This window comes from Rhea americana, unplaced genomic scaffold (genome assembly GCF_003343005.1).
Source record: "Rhea americana isolate MKP2758 unplaced genomic scaffold, rheAme1 scaffold_12, whole genome shotgun sequence".
Lineage (NCBI taxonomy): Eukaryota > Metazoa > Chordata > Aves > Rheiformes > Rheidae > Rhea > Rhea americana.
The window spans coordinates 1,138,963-1,155,536 of record NW_028185261.1 but is presented as its reverse complement, the minus strand read 5'-3'; the positions used below and the strand labels follow the sequence as shown (position 1 = coordinate 1,155,536).

The following is a 16,574-nucleotide window of genomic DNA, read 5'->3' as shown; positions in this document are numbered from 1 at the left end:
ATTCTATGCTCTGAAGGAAGTCGTATTTCTTAGCTTCCAACACAATCAGCAAAGCGCAGCTAACTTAAAATAACCAGCAACTTGTTTATACAAGCACTCTGTACCCGGAGTAGCTGACCTCTTGATCTGACATGTTTGCAAGACAGGCAACAGGATTTGAATCAGGACACTATTAGKTTCTTGGAGTGAAATTTTAGTTTTCGTGTGAATTATAACTTATTCTGAAATATACGGCATCTATTTGGATCTTATATATTAMACCTTAGGAACTGATCTCACAGGTGTTGTTTTGTAACCATTATTTACTTAAGAAATCTGATACGAATATGTTATTACGTCATGCTGTCTCATCATTAGAGTGCAAGTCATGTAAGRTCATGGACATTCCTTCAGTAATATTTAGTTAATTATTATTTTAGAGTTTCACAGTTCAAGAATCTCTGGGYCCTAGCAAAGTAAATGGGAATGTACAGATTCAGAAACATGATTTGTGAGTCAGGGGCATTAAAGTGTCCAAGGAGAGTGCTTTGTATCAGCAACTTGTGTTCTTCCCATAGGGTGCCCACGGCAAAGATGGATCTCCAGGAGCAGCTGGCCCACCTGTAAGAAGACTTACTATTGTTTGACTATTTATTTCTAGCTGGTGTTCTGTAGTGCCAGCAAACCTGAGACTTGACATGCTTTAGTTTAGGAATAAGCATTTTATTGAACTATATTTCATAACAGTATGTTGGTTAAGATACTTGAATTGTACTTTGAAAATAAGACAGTTTTAACACTGTAAATCAGAAAACACATAAATGCAAAACTAAATCATTCTCAGAGAACTTACTGATGAAGAAAGTGGCTATTGTCTACACAGATCAAGTTTTCAATGGACTTATCAAGCACCTGAGATGGGCAAAAGTTTTCATTTTCCACGTGCCCAGAAACATGAGTGTGTCCATRTGTCTGTGTAACAGCTATATTGGCTTCCTTTTCTTTTTTTATAATTAAAATCAAATTTTGACCATTTTTCATAACTTTATCTCTTTAATGATGTTTTTCATGTTTTTAAAATTTAAAACACAGAAATTGAACCAAACACATAAAAGTCAGGGTAACTAACTTGCAGGTGTGATATTTTAAGACTAGCCAAACTTCATCTTCTACAGCATGATTTATATTTGCCATTTTGCCAGGTGCTTCCTTATTCAGAGAAAAATCTCATAATCAGACTTTTTTAAACTTAAGATTAATTCCATATGGCTTTTACCTCTTGCATTAATAGTATTTCCTTCACTTTTTAAGGGTCCCCCAGGTCCCCCTGGAACTGCAGGATTTCCAGGCTCTCCAGGTTTTAAGGTATCCAGCTAAAGATATGTTCTAATATAGGATTTGCTCCTTTCTCTAGTTAGCCAGTTTATGTTGCTATACWTCTTAACTAGGTGCAGTCTTCTTTTCTGGCTGCTATTGCAGTGTTTGCAAGGCTAGAAATGATGTATTTTCCTATGCAGCATGAGACAAAGCCTATCTTAATCACACTATGAGTACCCACCCCAAAACACAATTAAGTGGTAGAACCCATGCTTTATGTCACCTTACAGGAGGAGCTTGACTGAACTTTCAGCAATTAGAGGAAATATGCAGCATGTGCTCTCTGGCATGCATTAATAAAACATACCTCAGTGTTATGCAAGCCATGCTTATCTGATCCTTGCATTCAGATGATTGTAGTAGCAGCCCTTTTCCTGAACCATTCAAAGATGCCCCAAGAGAGGAAGCAGCAATGAAGCTAACAAGCTAATGCTGTTTGCATTGGAGACAAGATTGAAATGCATTAATTTTCTCCTTACACTATTTTTCCATAGGGTGAAGCTGGACCTCCTGGTCCTGCGGGAGCTAGTGGTACTCCTGGAGAGAGAGGGGAACCTGGTCCTCAAGGTCATGCTGGGCCTCCTGGGCCTCAGGTGCGTAAACATCACTTGAGAACTTGGAGACCYCTTGCCAGCTGCTCTTCACAAAGCCCTATGAATCCTTTGGTTTAAGGACATTAGGTTAACAGCATTAATTATTTATTCCTTTATTTTTCAGGGTCCTCCTGGAAGAGCTGGAAGCCCTGGCAACAAGGGTGAAATGGTGGGTACCTTTTGTATCACTGTCTTTTCCTACACTGCGGGTTAGGGTTACTATTCTGACCAAGCAGAATCCATCAATGCCATGCTCTGTTCATCTTAGTGCCTTTTGGTTCTCTGCAGGGACCTTCTGGTATTCCTGGTGCTCCTGGTTTGCCAGGAGGCCGTGGTCTTCCTGGTCCTCCAGGTACAAGTGGAAGTCCTGGGGCAAAAGGTTCTCCGGTGAGTCACTAATATTCGTTACACTGGTCATACAAAGAGATATATCGGAAGAAGTTCTGATAGCATTAAAAAACACCATTGAATCTGCCTGTTCATTTGAGATGCTCTAATAAATTATTTTATAATAATGATATGTAATTATTTCCATAAATATATAACATACTTATCTTTCATATGTTATTTTGTATTTTGATATGTATTTTGGTAATATGTAACTATGGTAAGATTTATTTGCTTTCCTCTGTTACCTACTAAATCAGAACAACACAACAAAATAACTTGCCTAAAATGGCTGTCCTGAACAGAATCTGTCATTTTAAAATCCCAGTTTCACCTAATTAAATTTATAAATTCCTATGGGCCTTAGTTTATAGCCCCCTACAGATAACGATAGTTGTACATATTGTTATACTGCCATTTACCCCAGTATACTCTCTCCTGACAGCTTTACACCACATGAAGCTCGCTCTTAGAGAAACACTCTGTGACTTCAAGTAAAAGTCACGTTGATTTCTGAAACTACTCAAAAACCACCTAAAGTTTTACTCAGTTGATGTAGTCGTGTTTAAGATCTCATCCTTTCTTTTCTAGACTGCATTTTTAAAGAGCATCATACATTCCACATCCAGGATCAACTAAAGTCTGCTAATCCTGTTGCAGAGAGTAAAGCAATAAAAACGAATTAATACTTTGAAAGATATTGTATCTATTTGTTAATATAAGAGCACTTTCTAATAACTCTAGAATAATATCTTAATGCAATCCATAATTTTAGTGTGATTTTTCTCTTGTTTAGGGAGAACCTGGTAAGAACGGTGCAAAAGGAGATCCAGGCCCAAAAGGAGAGCGTGTAAGTGATTTTAGAATGTATTCAGATACTCCTTCCCAGGAAGCCTGAATCTTCAGTCATTCCCTCATACAAAACCAGGAGTTTTGAAGACTTCTAACTTTACTTGTGTTGTGATTGCTGTTGTTGCTAGGGTGAAAATGGCATCCCAGGTGCTCCTGGACCTCCTGGTGAAGAAGGCAAAAGAGGTGCAAATGGTGAACCAGGCCAGAACGGTGTCCCTGGTACACCTGGAGAAAGGGTAAGCCACTATAGCGGATGCTGCACAATAGATACATTTTGAATTAATAAGGAGATATCAAAATCTAGTCTTCAAAGTACTTTAAGGAAAAATTGGCTCTATATGTGGTTTGGACAAATGTGAAACTACTTCACTCAACTTGGGAAAATTCCAAATTAGTTCCTAATCTGAAATGCACAGCTTGATTCTGCCTCAGACTGAAATAATTTCATTTTTTGTTGGTGCGGAAGCAGTGATCTTAAATAACTGGTTCTCATATGTAAAGCTTTGAGCTGAAAAGGAATCATGTAATGTGAGATCTACAAAGGAGATCAAAAAAATTTTTTTTAATTTATATACAGCTTTCAGAAGTACTTTCTTTCAATTAAATAATACAAAGAGCAAAAATTGAATAATCACAAAATTTCAGCTCTGAAGAATTGAATTATGAAAATAAAATTCCTGTACATTCAAGATTTGTCTTTATATGAATGTATGTTTATTGTCAATACATTTTAAATAAAATAATGGTGATTTTGCCAAGAGGTCTTATATGTCAATAATGTCTTTGTTGTCAACTGGTTTTTAGATGGTAGAATCAATAACTTTGCAAAGTGTGTTTTCACAAAGGAATTTTTTAATTGATTTGTTGAATAAGATAAATAGCAATAACATCATACAAATTTTAATTTTCTGTTCTCATCCAGACCAAATGAAATTGAACTGACTTATTTATAACTCCTATTGTAATAATTGGTTTCAGTATTTTTAGAAGCTATTAGGAAAGCAGAGGTGCACAGTGAACAAATAAATCATGTTAAAAATATAAATTAGCTGCAAATTAAATTTTATTATTAAAATTTCTACTTAGCAATGAAGATAGTAAATATAATTATTAAAATAATACAATGTACCTATTTTCAGTATTGAATTAGAAGAAAATTCTTCAAGACTTAATTTTTTGTTTTATTTTTGGTATGAATTTTAAAACTACTTATGAATAAAGTAGCTAATGCTGTGCCTGTTGAAATAAAATGAAGGACTGCTTATGATTTCAATAGGAGGGTTATATCTAAAAAGAAAAAAAAAAATCTTTAGACTTTCTTACCAAAGTGAAATCTCATTTTCATGTATTTCTTCCATTAATTCTCCTAGTAATATGTCTAAAGGTAAATAGTTGCCATTACCTACGGCATATTTCCTACAATCCTTATTTTGTTATTTTATTTGTCAGGGCTCCCCTGGTTTCCGTGGCTTACCGGGTAGCAATGGACTTCCAGGTGAAAAGGTATGAGTCTTCCTCTAATAACATCCAAACTTCTGTGAAATYCATGTTAATTTGAATGGACAATTTCAAGTTCAATATGACTCCTATTTACATGCTGTGAATTTCAATGTCTGTTTTTTAGGGTCCTGCAGGTGAACGTGGTAGCCCAGGTCCTCCTGGTCCAGGAGGAGCTCCAGGAGAGCGTGGACAAGATGGAGGCCCAGGTCTTCCAGGAATGAGAGTAAGACAGAATTTCTCTGAGAAAATCTGACAAATACTGTTAGAGATTCCTGATCTGAGCTAATACATCAGATAAATCTAATTTAAAAAATTTTCTAGTGACAGTATTGCCTCCTTTAAATAAAGTCCATATGTTCATAGTGTAATGAATAAACATGCAGTGGCATGGAGCATTCAGAGAACATCTGTCACAGGTAGATGCAGAAAGTTTATATGGAGCTGAACATGTTCCACAGTTCTCCTAATATGCCATGCACTATCATGAGAATATGGCTATAATGCGAATTATCATTGAATTATCTTCCCTATAGTCTATTTATATTTTAGCAAATTTTATTTTTTATAATGCAAATATGTTGATTGGCTACAGATTTTCATAAAAGGTATTCAGAAATTTTCAGAAATAATCTATGGTATAATAGGTATAGAACGTAATAATGTTTTGTGAGGTATACAAAGAATTAGCAAATGCTGACAACAAACACATCTAAATCTGAAAGTTAGCAGTTACTGATTCTGAACACAGGCTTTGGGGAGCTAAACAAGATTTTATTGGCAATGAAAATGAATAAATTTTTAAATGTAACAAAAATAATYACATTTTAAAAACATAAAGAATATAAAACAAGTTACTAAAAATATGTTATTAACATATGTGTTGTTCTTAACTAGAAGGACAGTGAAAAYTTTCATTCCTGATTTTCCCATCTGTAATGAATTGTCTTCCCAAATAATAAAACAATGGAGTTTTTGTGTATTGGTTAATGTCTGACGCCTTGATTATCTAAGAGAAAGAAAAGAACACATAGCAAATGAATTTGTTAGCTTTCTCTACTTTTTCCCWCAAATAGGAGGATTTTATTGAAGAGCTTAAAACTAGGCATATAATTAAAATATTTATATTTATATTTTTATATACAGTGACCTAATAATACGCATTTTAAAATGAACAATAATAATATTTTTTTCCTTCAATTGCAGGGTTTGCCTGGAATTCCAGGAAGCCCCGGAAGTGATGGGAAACCTGGCCCTCCAGTACGTACACAGTGCAAATGCTTTATCCCTGTCCTCCTATTGACCTTACCTGGTCCCACAGCATCTGCATGACATCATGTTATCACAGTCAGATTCATTGTCTCTTTTTTCTATTTTAATTACCAAAGCGTTTTATGTGCTTTCTCATGATAATAGCATTGTGTAAATCTTGTCATTTAATATTATTTGAAATCGAGTATACAGAAGAGCTTAGATGAAATTCAAAACACACMCGTTCTGAATGGAAGTTTTGCTAGCCTGACCGTGCCTTAGCTCACTGAGTCATGAATATTCATGTATTTCGCCTAATGGATGCTATGTCTTCATTTCTTTTCTGTTTATCCCAGGGTCATCAGGGAGAATCTGGCCGTACTGGTCCACCTGGCCCAGCAGGCCCACGTGGTCAACCAGGTGTAATGGGTTTCCCTGGCCCTAAGGGAAATGAGGTTAGTATGATTTCTCCACTTCTTCTGTGCTTATCACAACAAACAGTTGTTTGTTTGATCAACTTTTAAAATAAGTTGATGTAACTCTACAGTGGAACAATCTGGTGCTGCAGCTTTGAATTACTGTGTCCTGACTAGAACAAGTGTTTTAAATATGATCCTTCTCTTTCGTAAGGGTGCACCAGGCAAGAACGGAGAAAGAGGCCCTAGTGGACCACCTGGGACACCTGTAAGTTTCATTAATCATTTCTTTTCAGTAGTATTGCAGAATATCCTTTTTTGGTCAGTCGCATAAAAATGATATCAACACATAACTACAATGTAATTTTGACTTTTTATAGGGTCCTGCTGGCAAGAACGGAGATGTTGGACTCCCAGGTCCTCCTGGACCTCCTGTAAGTGCAAGACTCTAGTAAGATTCAATCATCATTTATTTCCCAGCTGGTYTATCACCTATGAATTTTGTGGAAAAAATATTTTTTCTGAAATATGGAAATCTCTTTTTACTCGGACAGAAAWAGTAGAGCTCTTCTTCCTCATTTTTTAATAAATAAATAAATAATAAATAAATACTCACTACTTTTGTTATGAGAAAACTGAGGCAGATATACCTGCTGTAAGTTGAAATTAAATGTCAATTTACAGCTTTTCATATCAAGATATACAGTGCTTTCTTTCAGCTCTGTCAGAGCTAGCAGTTCAGACTAGTGTCAAGTATTCCTGTGAGATAAACATCTAAGCTGAATTATATCTAATGGTTAGAGTGAAAAGAGCACATACCAATACACCAAGATACATTAGGATTTAGAACTGTGCAATGTTATCTTCCATTTGAGATAAGGAGATTTAAAGTAGAGGTGATGGAAAGTGTTAATATGTTCAAATGCTGTCAAATGGTTTTTTGTTTTTTTTTTCCTTTTGTCTCCTCCTAGGGTGCATCTGGGGAGAGAGGAGAACCAGGACCATCAGGTTCACCCGGCCTCCAGGTGCTCTATGTTTGTTGTTTACTGCTTTCTGACTTTTTTTAAAGCAAACTAATGAAAAAAAAAGAAAGAAGACATCTAAATATCTGATTAAGACCCATGTTGTTGTAGTTTGATGTAAGACAGACATTTTAACCAATTGACAAAATTGATTGCCTAGTATTTTATAATCACAGATAAGAGGGTTGGCTCGGTGGATTATGTCACATAAACCTCTGGCTATCAAATTAGAGTCTTTTCCATTGTAAGGRTTAGATGATTGAATTACATACACATCTCTATATGTCAAAAAAAAGTTTGCTGGTTAGGACAATGCATATATATCCATATGTCATAGACTTTTACAAGATGGTACTGTTCCTTCATCTAGGGATTGCCTGGTGGACCAGGACCAGCTGGAGAGAATGGAAAGCCTGGAGAACCAGTAAGTAGTATGTCTTTTCTACACTGGAAAAAGAGAAGAAAAGCACATGGAAGATAGTTATTCCCAGACTGTCTTTCCAGATTCAGACAGCAATCAGTAGTCTGCAGAGCAGACAATTCTACTTTAAGGGATAAGAGATGAGAGAAACAGGGTGCCAACCACAGTGCAGTTTTATTACGATGTGAAGTGCATAGATGAATTACGTTTATTTTCTCATAAACAGGGGCCAAAAGGTGAAATTGGAGGACCTGGATTCCCAGGCCCTAAGGTAATTTATACAACATTTCTATAAATATACAGATGAATTAACAAACTAAAAACTTTTGAGAACAAAGAGTAACATGTTTTGCTATTGCAGGGTGAAAATGGTATTCCAGGTGAACGTGGTGCACAGGGTCCTCCGGGACCTCCAGGAGCAAGAGGTGGGCCAGGTCCTGCTGGCTCAGAAGGTGCCAAGGTACCAACAACAGACTTGCATACATTCCTATTATCATGTGCAGCATTTAGGTTCACATTCTGCTTTTTGGAGGGAAGTTTTTAAATAATTTTTGTCCTCTTTAGGGCCCCCCTGGACCTCCTGGAGCTTCTGGAGGCCCAGGACTCCCTGGCCTACAAGGAATGCCAGGAGAAAGAGGAGCTTCTGGAAGTCCTGGACCAAAAGGGGATAAGGTAACAATTCACATGCACACACATGCGTGCATGGACACACGCTGCTAATTTTATGCTCYGTTTTAGCTTTCCACAATATGTACTGCATTTGCTACATGTTCTTTTCTGGCCAGATTGCAGAGGTGCTRATTGTGCAGAAGTATTATTGATTTAGCAGTGATATGTGGACTATATATGTTCAAAAAAAAATGTATTAAACCAGAATATAAATGCTATTCTATGTCTTTACTATGGTAGATCTTTTGAGGGGTAAATCAAAACAGTTCCAAAGAGGCTAATAAACAATGATAGCAGTTTATGACAAACTGCATGCCCGTGGTATAGACATCTTTACAAATTAATTTGAGTTTTTTTGCATCAAAGAATTCAGTGTCTGAATACTGGGCAGAATGTTATCCTCAATTTTAGATCTGTGTGACCACAGTAATAAACTCTAGCTATTGTGATACTCTTAGGATGCTTTCTGCTGCATTGTTTTTATTYTTTCCTTGTCTTATTCTTGATAGGGAGAACCTGGTGGCAAAGGTGCTGATGGCCTTCCTGGTGCAAGAGGAGAGAGAGTGAGTAGTCCTTGAAGATTTCACAATTCATGAATCAGCTTCACATAGTATACATTTACAACATGAGTAAACTTACTTATAGTGAATAAATATCTATCTATCTAGGTGCTGTAAAGTACTAATCCCATTGTATTTCATTCTGAGGGGGGTACATATTTGGTTTTGTAAACAAAAAACAGATTTAATAATAGTTTTTGTGATTATGTCTGGGTATAGATTTAATGCTGGGTAGATAAAATAAAATTTTGCAAGTGGAATGCTACAATACAGTGGGAAAGAGTTTGGGCGAGAAAGCACCAGTATAAAAGTAGGCAAAATGCTCCTAGCTTCCTTAATCCAGTTGACTGAGGAGGTAGTGGAGCACAGAAACACATGATGTTTATAAGGAATCCCATACAGCATATTTCTACAGTATACTATATATATTTATATATATATATATATGTATATATATATATACACAAACACACACACACACTTATAATATTTACATATAAAATACACACTTAAAATATAGACATATATCTAACAAGGTGTGAGGGACAACAAATATAAAAAAAAGCATCTTGTTTGATTTGGAGTATAAAAAAATGGGTTTCAAAGTATAAGATACATATTACATTCTCAAGAAGAAAATCAAGGAGTTGGCCAAGAGATGACTGAACCATCCTGAAGAAATACAAAGCACGTTATATATTTGATATATATGTGTGTGTGWGAGAGAGAGAGAGCTGTATGTATTTTACGTATGTATGACAGTTAGAGCAATGAATGACTTTGTGGCTATGGGTCAGCTTTGCATGGAGAAAAAATAACGAGAAATCATTCAGAGATCTCTCACATCACAAAACAGTAGATCTCAAAGTAGCAATCTGAAATATAGAGTGGAATAACACAGTGGCATTGTAGATGTACTTTCCCCTAAATATCTTTAGCAGCATGTTTAAATTGACCAAATAGATGAATTAACACTGTCAGATTTTGATACAAAATATGTTATTTTTTAATTGTGTAGGGTAATGTAGGTCCCATCGGCCCTCCTGGTCCTGCTGGCCCACCTGGAGATAAGGTAAAGTATCCTCTATAGTGATGTATGATGCTTTAAACAGTTACGTTGGTGACTGTACCCTTGGAAGAAAAAGAACATGTAGTAAACATTTGTGTTTCCTGCAGGGAGAGACTGGTCCAGCAGGCGCCCCAGGCCCAATGGGTGCACGTGGCGGTCCTGTAAGTAAGAGTACTTCTGTTCCGTCATAACCTTACCACAGCTCCTCTGGCCTGGCGCAGACATCAGTTGTGTAAATTGTTTCTAACAAGAACATGTGCAGCTTGAGTTCAAGATAAAGTACATTCAGCTCCCGTTGACTCTTGGGATTTACAGATGCTAAGAATTTCAGCAAATCAATGCTTTTAATGCTGTAAAGGGACCAGTGTGCTAGGGTGGCAGTTCAGGGCAGGAATTGGAGCCAGTGTTCACAAACAGAGGAGAGGGATGTCTGTTTGTTTGTTTCATTTCTGTCTTATAGTTAAGGAAACTTTTAAAAATACCATACTGCTATATTTATACTTCAAACTGGTAAAATAGCAATCTGAGTTGYGTATGGGGAACACTGCAGATTGTACTGAGCCTTTTTATACAGCTATAATTGAGATCAGATTGTCACACACTAGATAATTGTCAAATAAATAATTACTGAACAGTTTATAGAGCTCAGGAGCAACTGTTCTTTTTTTTCCCTCCARAGGCTGATATGACAAACTTCAGCTATATGCATGAGAATGTGCTCAAACTTCATATGCGAAAGTTGTTTTTCTAACATTTTCCATCATTGGCATATTGTTTTCCATAGGGTGAACGAGGAGAACAAGGTCTCCCAGGACCTGCTGGCTTTCCTGGAGCTCCTGTAAGTATTAATACATTTAATTAATTCATTTGAGTATGAATACTTAAAGGCAATTAAATGTGATTATCAGTTGTATTTCATTTCTCTTAAATTCAGCTCCATCTTAGAAAGACTGGCTGTAACACAATTTACCTTACACTCTTACTACATACATTCACTACATTTGTTGCTCTTTCTTTCTGTGCCTGGTCACACATACAGCAACATTTCTTTATTCTTCCCTTCCCTTCCCGTGCTGGCAGACCAATAGAGTTCAACTACATTCAAATTTAATGTTACGGTTAAGTATCTATGACAAGAGTGTCTGAATAGGTTTTCTCACCATAAGGATAGTCTGCAATTTTTGAGTCACAATAAGGGACACTAAAGGATGGCAGTATGATCTCAGCAGACTTTTAATAAATTATGTATTTTATGTGTTTTAATTTTTCTACAGGGCCAAAATGGGGAACCTGGTGGGAAAGGAGAAAGAGGCCCAACTGGTCTAAGAGGAGAGGCTGGACCCCCTGGAGCTGCAGGTCCCCAAGGTGGTCCTGGTGCACCAGTAAGTATTTGCTGTTCCTCAGTGCTACAGATGAAGAGAGACTGCTTCAGTCATATTACTGWATCTGCTTCCTTCCATATAGGGTCCACCTGGTCCCCAAGGAACAAAAGGAGAACGTGGATCTCCTGGAGGACCTGTGAGTGTCTCTTTCTTTAACTTAGTATATGTCTTCTATAGCTCTATTTATTACAGCAAACATGCTGTGAATGAGGCACAAGAGCTTCAGTGACTTTAATCAAGAGTAATTTCAAGTGTTCAAGAATAATCAAAGTATTCCACATGGAGTAATTAAGGTTGAGGTATTTAGTGATCTGGCTTCCATTGGTTTGAATACAAGTGAGTGAGTGAGGTGCAAAATCACTTTTGGGATAATGACATGAAGCCAAAAAATGGATCTCAACAGATGTTATTAGATCTGTGCACCATCTTTTCCAGTTTCTCTGAGCCCATTAGTTCACCTTTGAGGGACATACGAAACCTTCTTTTGCAAAAAAAAATTACGGTTTTGAAGTTCATGTTCAGGTCCAGGAAATGCAAACCAGATTCTATGCAAAACAACTAAATATAATCCAAAGTCAGCTTTTGTATGCATATGAATTTGTTCACTTTTTTTTTTCTGCTCTTCAGAAATTGACAGCTAAAATCATTGTTATATTATAGGGTGCTGCTGGTTTCCCTGGTGCTCGTGGTCTACCTGGTCCCCCTGGTAACAATGTAAGTTGTCTTGGCACTCTTTTATTCTTACCTTGCAGATACATTTAAACATATTAATATATTAAACTATAAAAAGCTGTATGTACCTTGACAGGAATACAATATAAGCAAAAGTATCCTGGCTATGTTATTTGGCTGTAGGGAAAAAAGAAATTGCCAAGGCAGGCTTACTCTCCTCTTATCCTGTCTGGAACAGCAATTCTTTCACTTACTGTCTTGGTACATCTTTTTCTCATAGGATTTGCTTTCCAAAGCTCATGGAAGTTAGTGTCTTCTGCTAGCTCCCCTGGGATTCGGATCAGGTCCTGTTGTTTTTCTGTTGGTCACAGACATCCTGTTTTCTCCTTGCTCTTTCATGATGCAAGAAATACTTATTTCAGGGTCTTGCCTTGACACAGTCTTCAAAACTACATTTTGTAGATTACTATTGAGATTGATGTTAGTTGTCTGGAGAATGAGACAGCATAAGATTTAGTTAGCTTAAGACAGAGGTGTTTGTTTAAAAAGAATAAGGTGCAGAAAGTTCCTTTCTTGTAATGTAGTCCACAGATGAAGTTTAATCTATGTGTCTATTCTACAGTGCCCTATTATAAAAATGAATGCTTACACATCAACTATTTCCAGTATTTTATACATTATCTGTTTGTGAAGAAAAGCTGTTCCATAAAAATCCCTGTTTGTTCAACATACATACACTATTTTTTCACTTACTTACTTAACAATAGTAAAAAATCAGAAACTGATTTTTGTTCCTTTAAGAAAGGACAAAGACTACAATGGATTTTCACAYTTTTTTAAATAAAAATTATAATTGCTCTGTCGTTGTATGGTAACACTGAGATATGAAATAAGAAAATTTCTTTTAGATTTGAATAAACAGATTTTTATTTTCTGTCTGATAGTTACAGACAGATGCAAATTAGAGTACTGATGAACAATAAGAAAACTAGGAATTTTATTTAAGGTACTATTAAAGTCAATGCAGTTCCTTCCATAGATTGGCTAAGCTAAGAGTTTTAATGAAAAACATTTCATTCTGCACATGTCTAAGACACCACCTTAAAAGCGTATCTTGGATACATAGGGGTATCCAGCATGAATGATTCCAGGAATGAGCTGGGACTGCTACTATTTGAAGTATCTGTGTCAGAGCCCTGGATAAGGAATTTCCCCTGCATGGGGAAATTAAAAACATCGGACATCCCAAATGTGTATTTGTTGCATTATGAAAACCATGTATCCAAACTTTAGGGAGAAGGAAAAAAATGGTTTAAAAGCAGTAGGTGAAGGGATTAATTACCTATATAAAACCAAATCAGATTTGAGTGCCTAAGGATTAGGCCCTATATCCTCCTTTAGGTAATGAATGAAGTCTGGCTGGCTCTCATGAAGAACAATCAACACTAGTAAGCGTGTGATACTGGTTCAGAAGATTTGCTCACTCTCTTCTTTTTTTWAAAAAAAAWTTAGGGTAATCCAGGTCCACCTGGCAATGCAGGGCCTGCAGGCAAGGATGGGCCTCCTGGACCCCCTGGTAGCACTGGTTCTCCTGGCAGTCCGGGGCCTGCTGGAACAAGAGGCGAGCCTGGCTCACCAGGTGAAAAAGGCTCACCAGGTGCACGGGGAGAAAGGGTATGTACCTGTCTATCCAGCAACTGCTGTACCAACAGATTGTGATTATGTTTGTCAAGAAAAAGAAGGTAAAAGAGGCTTGACTGAGTATTAATAGAACTGACCTTTTCTTAAACAGGGAGCACCAGGTGAACCAGGTCCTCAAGGTATYGTTGGTGGCCGTGGTAACACAGGCTTACCAGGCCTGCGTGGCCCAGCAGGTCCAGCGGGTATGGCAGGTGCAAAGGTGAGAGTGCCTTTATTGACTCTATTATCCTCAAAGCTGATGCAAAAAAAAAAAAAATAATAATTCCACTGCTAGAAATAGTCTGGATTCATTACAAAGAGTAATGAATGTGCGGCACTTTTTAAGGCTCATAATCTCTTTTATTCATCAGACTTTTGGATAAGTGAAAATTGATCACTCTTCTGAATTATTTCAGAGACTATAGAATTTACAGTTACTTGGGTTTCTACCCATAAAATCAAGGTGTAAAATATCCAGTAACCCCCAGGTGTGGTATATGAGAATTACCAAAATTCTTGGATCAGATTATCTAGAACTATATCTTAAACAAACATATCAGCTATATTAAGAGAGTAATTGCTCATTAACTCTCCTTGGGATAAGTTTTCAATAAGTAAGTAAGTAAGTAAGTTTGTTGTTTATCTTTGGTTATTCCTCAGAATATATCTTGCCCGTATATTTATTATAACCCAAATATGAAAATACTTTCACCTCCCTCAAGAAAAGATGTGTGGCATGTTTTATTTTATCATGAATATTGTGATAGACTGGCATTTTTTGTTAACTGCTTTGGCCATTGTTTTTGAGCACATAACAAGTGACTGTACCTGCTCATTATTCTGTATTTAACAAAGCAATAAGGAACTTCAAAGGTATCACACGAATATTAAGTAATGGTTCATGTAGAAACCCTCTTAATGTATGTAATAGTGTGCCAGATAAGTGTGTGCAACATCAAGGATGGGAAAAAGTACCTGTAGCTGTCATGAGTGTGTAGTGTAAACAAGAAAGAAACCAGCTTGGCCAAATTTTTCTCCTTATTCCAAGTACTCACTACCACCAAAGGCACACTGGCCCTTCACAATATTGGGGCTCCTTTGTGATCACTGCCTATTTAATCTGCGCTGTGTAGCAGGATSGCATTTTTATAAGTAAGTAAGTACATTATCTGCAATGAAATGCTTTCCCTTTTTGTTCAGGGTGAAGATGGTAAACCAGGCATCAATGGTGCTCCAGGAGAACGTGGTGCTCCTGGTCCACAGGGTCCTATTGGACAAAGAGGTCTACCTGGAGAACCTGGTAGAGATGTAAGTGGATGTCTTAGAATCTTCCTGCTGGCCTATGAATTACATATGGGAGAATCAGGGAGTAAATATGCTTTAAGGTTCACAAAGCCTCCCTGAAATGCATGATAGACAACGTAAGCATTCTCACGTAAGCTGGCGTAGCCTATTTCTGCTGTAYCTTTTACAACCTGTGGACCATGTCTGTGTCTCACTTGGAACTCAGCAAGAGACTGCCCTGCCATACTTTTACAAAATACATGTCTGATATGCTTTTTATGGGCTGCTCAAGCTCCTTTCTTCCTGAAAACGCTCTTGCTTTGATGAGCATTATTTCAGCTATCTATTGCTAATTCATCTTATAAATAAACTAATAGTACCACCCTGTTTTTCCAGGGTAACCCTGGCTCAGATGGCTTGCCTGGACGTGATGGATCCCCAGGAGGCAAAGTAAGGAACCACCAATAATATCTTTAGATTGCCAAAAAAATGTTACAAAGAGATATCCAGATATGTAAATAATTCTGTGCCACATGACTTGTTCCTTGCATCTCTTAAGCTCCACTGAATATATACTTTATGCTTTAGTTCAATAAAATATTATATTTCTTATCCTGTCAACCATGAATCTATCTGCAGGGTGACCGTGGTGAAAGTGGCTCTCCTGGCCCTCCTGGACCTCCCGGTCACCCTGGGCCTGCCGGTAACAACGGTGCACCTGGTAAAGCTGGTGAAAGAGGATTTCAGGTAAGAAAGACCAAAGCAAATAGCTTACTGCTTGCTTTACTTACCTTTCATCTGCACAGTCCATTTCATGCAGTATAAGTTTGGAATAGTCAGCTACCATTATTTGTTACTGTCACAATTTGTTGGCATTGAGGACCTCTCTTACAAGACTACTAAGGGAAAATACATCACAGTCTATATTGCTAATAACTATATAGAGATTAAGCTCAAAACCCACGTGTTTCTTGGGATGCCTAAAAGCACATCATTCCACAAGGTCCTGYCTTAATTTCCATCCCATCTGATGCCTATGCAGTACAAGCTTTTATGTAACTAAGGGAGTTAAGCACTTCGGAAGATTTCAAGTTATTTCCAATAAATGCTGATATCAGCACAGTCTGAGCAGTGAGCACCTCACAGAAAAAGAAGTAGGTGTCATACACATGAGGTATGTTTTGGTGTGTACAAGCAGCAGAGTAAAATGAACATTGGTAGAAAATTAAATTGGCTAAAGTTTTTACTGATTAGTGTGYGAAACTCCCCCTCACCTCTGGACAGCTGTAGGCTTTGACCATACTGCTTATCTGGAAATAAAAAGGTGATCTAGCCAATGGCAACTGATCTTATTCTTATCCAACCACCTTATTCTTGTCATGTCACAGGGTCCACCTGGCCCTCCTGGCTCTGCTGGTCCTGCTGGTGCTCGTGGTCCTGCTGTAAGTCCTTTTTAAAGTATT

General features: G+C 37.2%; 1 protein-coding gene across 1 annotated transcript in view; it reads left to right on the top strand.

Moving 5' to 3' along the window:
• COL3A1 (collagen type III alpha 1 chain) overlaps nt 1–16,574 on the top strand; it is a 54,108-nt gene that overhangs the window by 31,410 nt on the left and 6,124 nt on the right. Inside the window, exons 14-44 of the mRNA XM_085321690.1 lie at nt 558–602; nt 1,291–1,344; nt 1,851–1,949; nt 2,074–2,118; nt 2,238–2,336; nt 3,133–3,186; nt 3,317–3,424; nt 4,638–4,691; nt 4,813–4,911; nt 5,892–5,945; nt 6,293–6,391; nt 6,567–6,620; nt 6,733–6,786; nt 7,324–7,377; nt 7,745–7,798; nt 8,022–8,066; nt 8,157–8,255; nt 8,360–8,467; nt 8,974–9,027; nt 10,043–10,096; nt 10,201–10,254; nt 10,878–10,931; nt 11,368–11,475; nt 11,558–11,611; nt 12,136–12,189; nt 13,660–13,821; nt 13,940–14,047; nt 15,028–15,135; nt 15,508–15,561; nt 15,751–15,858; nt 16,500–16,553. Coding sequence (XP_085177816.1) covers nt 558–602; nt 1,291–1,344; nt 1,851–1,949; nt 2,074–2,118; nt 2,238–2,336; nt 3,133–3,186; nt 3,317–3,424; nt 4,638–4,691; nt 4,813–4,911; nt 5,892–5,945; nt 6,293–6,391; nt 6,567–6,620; nt 6,733–6,786; nt 7,324–7,377; nt 7,745–7,798; nt 8,022–8,066; nt 8,157–8,255; nt 8,360–8,467; nt 8,974–9,027; nt 10,043–10,096; nt 10,201–10,254; nt 10,878–10,931; nt 11,368–11,475; nt 11,558–11,611; nt 12,136–12,189; nt 13,660–13,821; nt 13,940–14,047; nt 15,028–15,135; nt 15,508–15,561; nt 15,751–15,858; nt 16,500–16,553 — 2,304 coding nt within the window. The remainder of the gene's footprint in view (nt 1–557; nt 603–1,290; nt 1,345–1,850; nt 1,950–2,073; nt 2,119–2,237; nt 2,337–3,132; nt 3,187–3,316; nt 3,425–4,637; nt 4,692–4,812; nt 4,912–5,891; nt 5,946–6,292; nt 6,392–6,566; nt 6,621–6,732; nt 6,787–7,323; nt 7,378–7,744; nt 7,799–8,021; nt 8,067–8,156; nt 8,256–8,359; nt 8,468–8,973; nt 9,028–10,042; nt 10,097–10,200; nt 10,255–10,877; nt 10,932–11,367; nt 11,476–11,557; nt 11,612–12,135; nt 12,190–13,659; nt 13,822–13,939; nt 14,048–15,027; nt 15,136–15,507; nt 15,562–15,750; nt 15,859–16,499; nt 16,554–16,574) is intronic.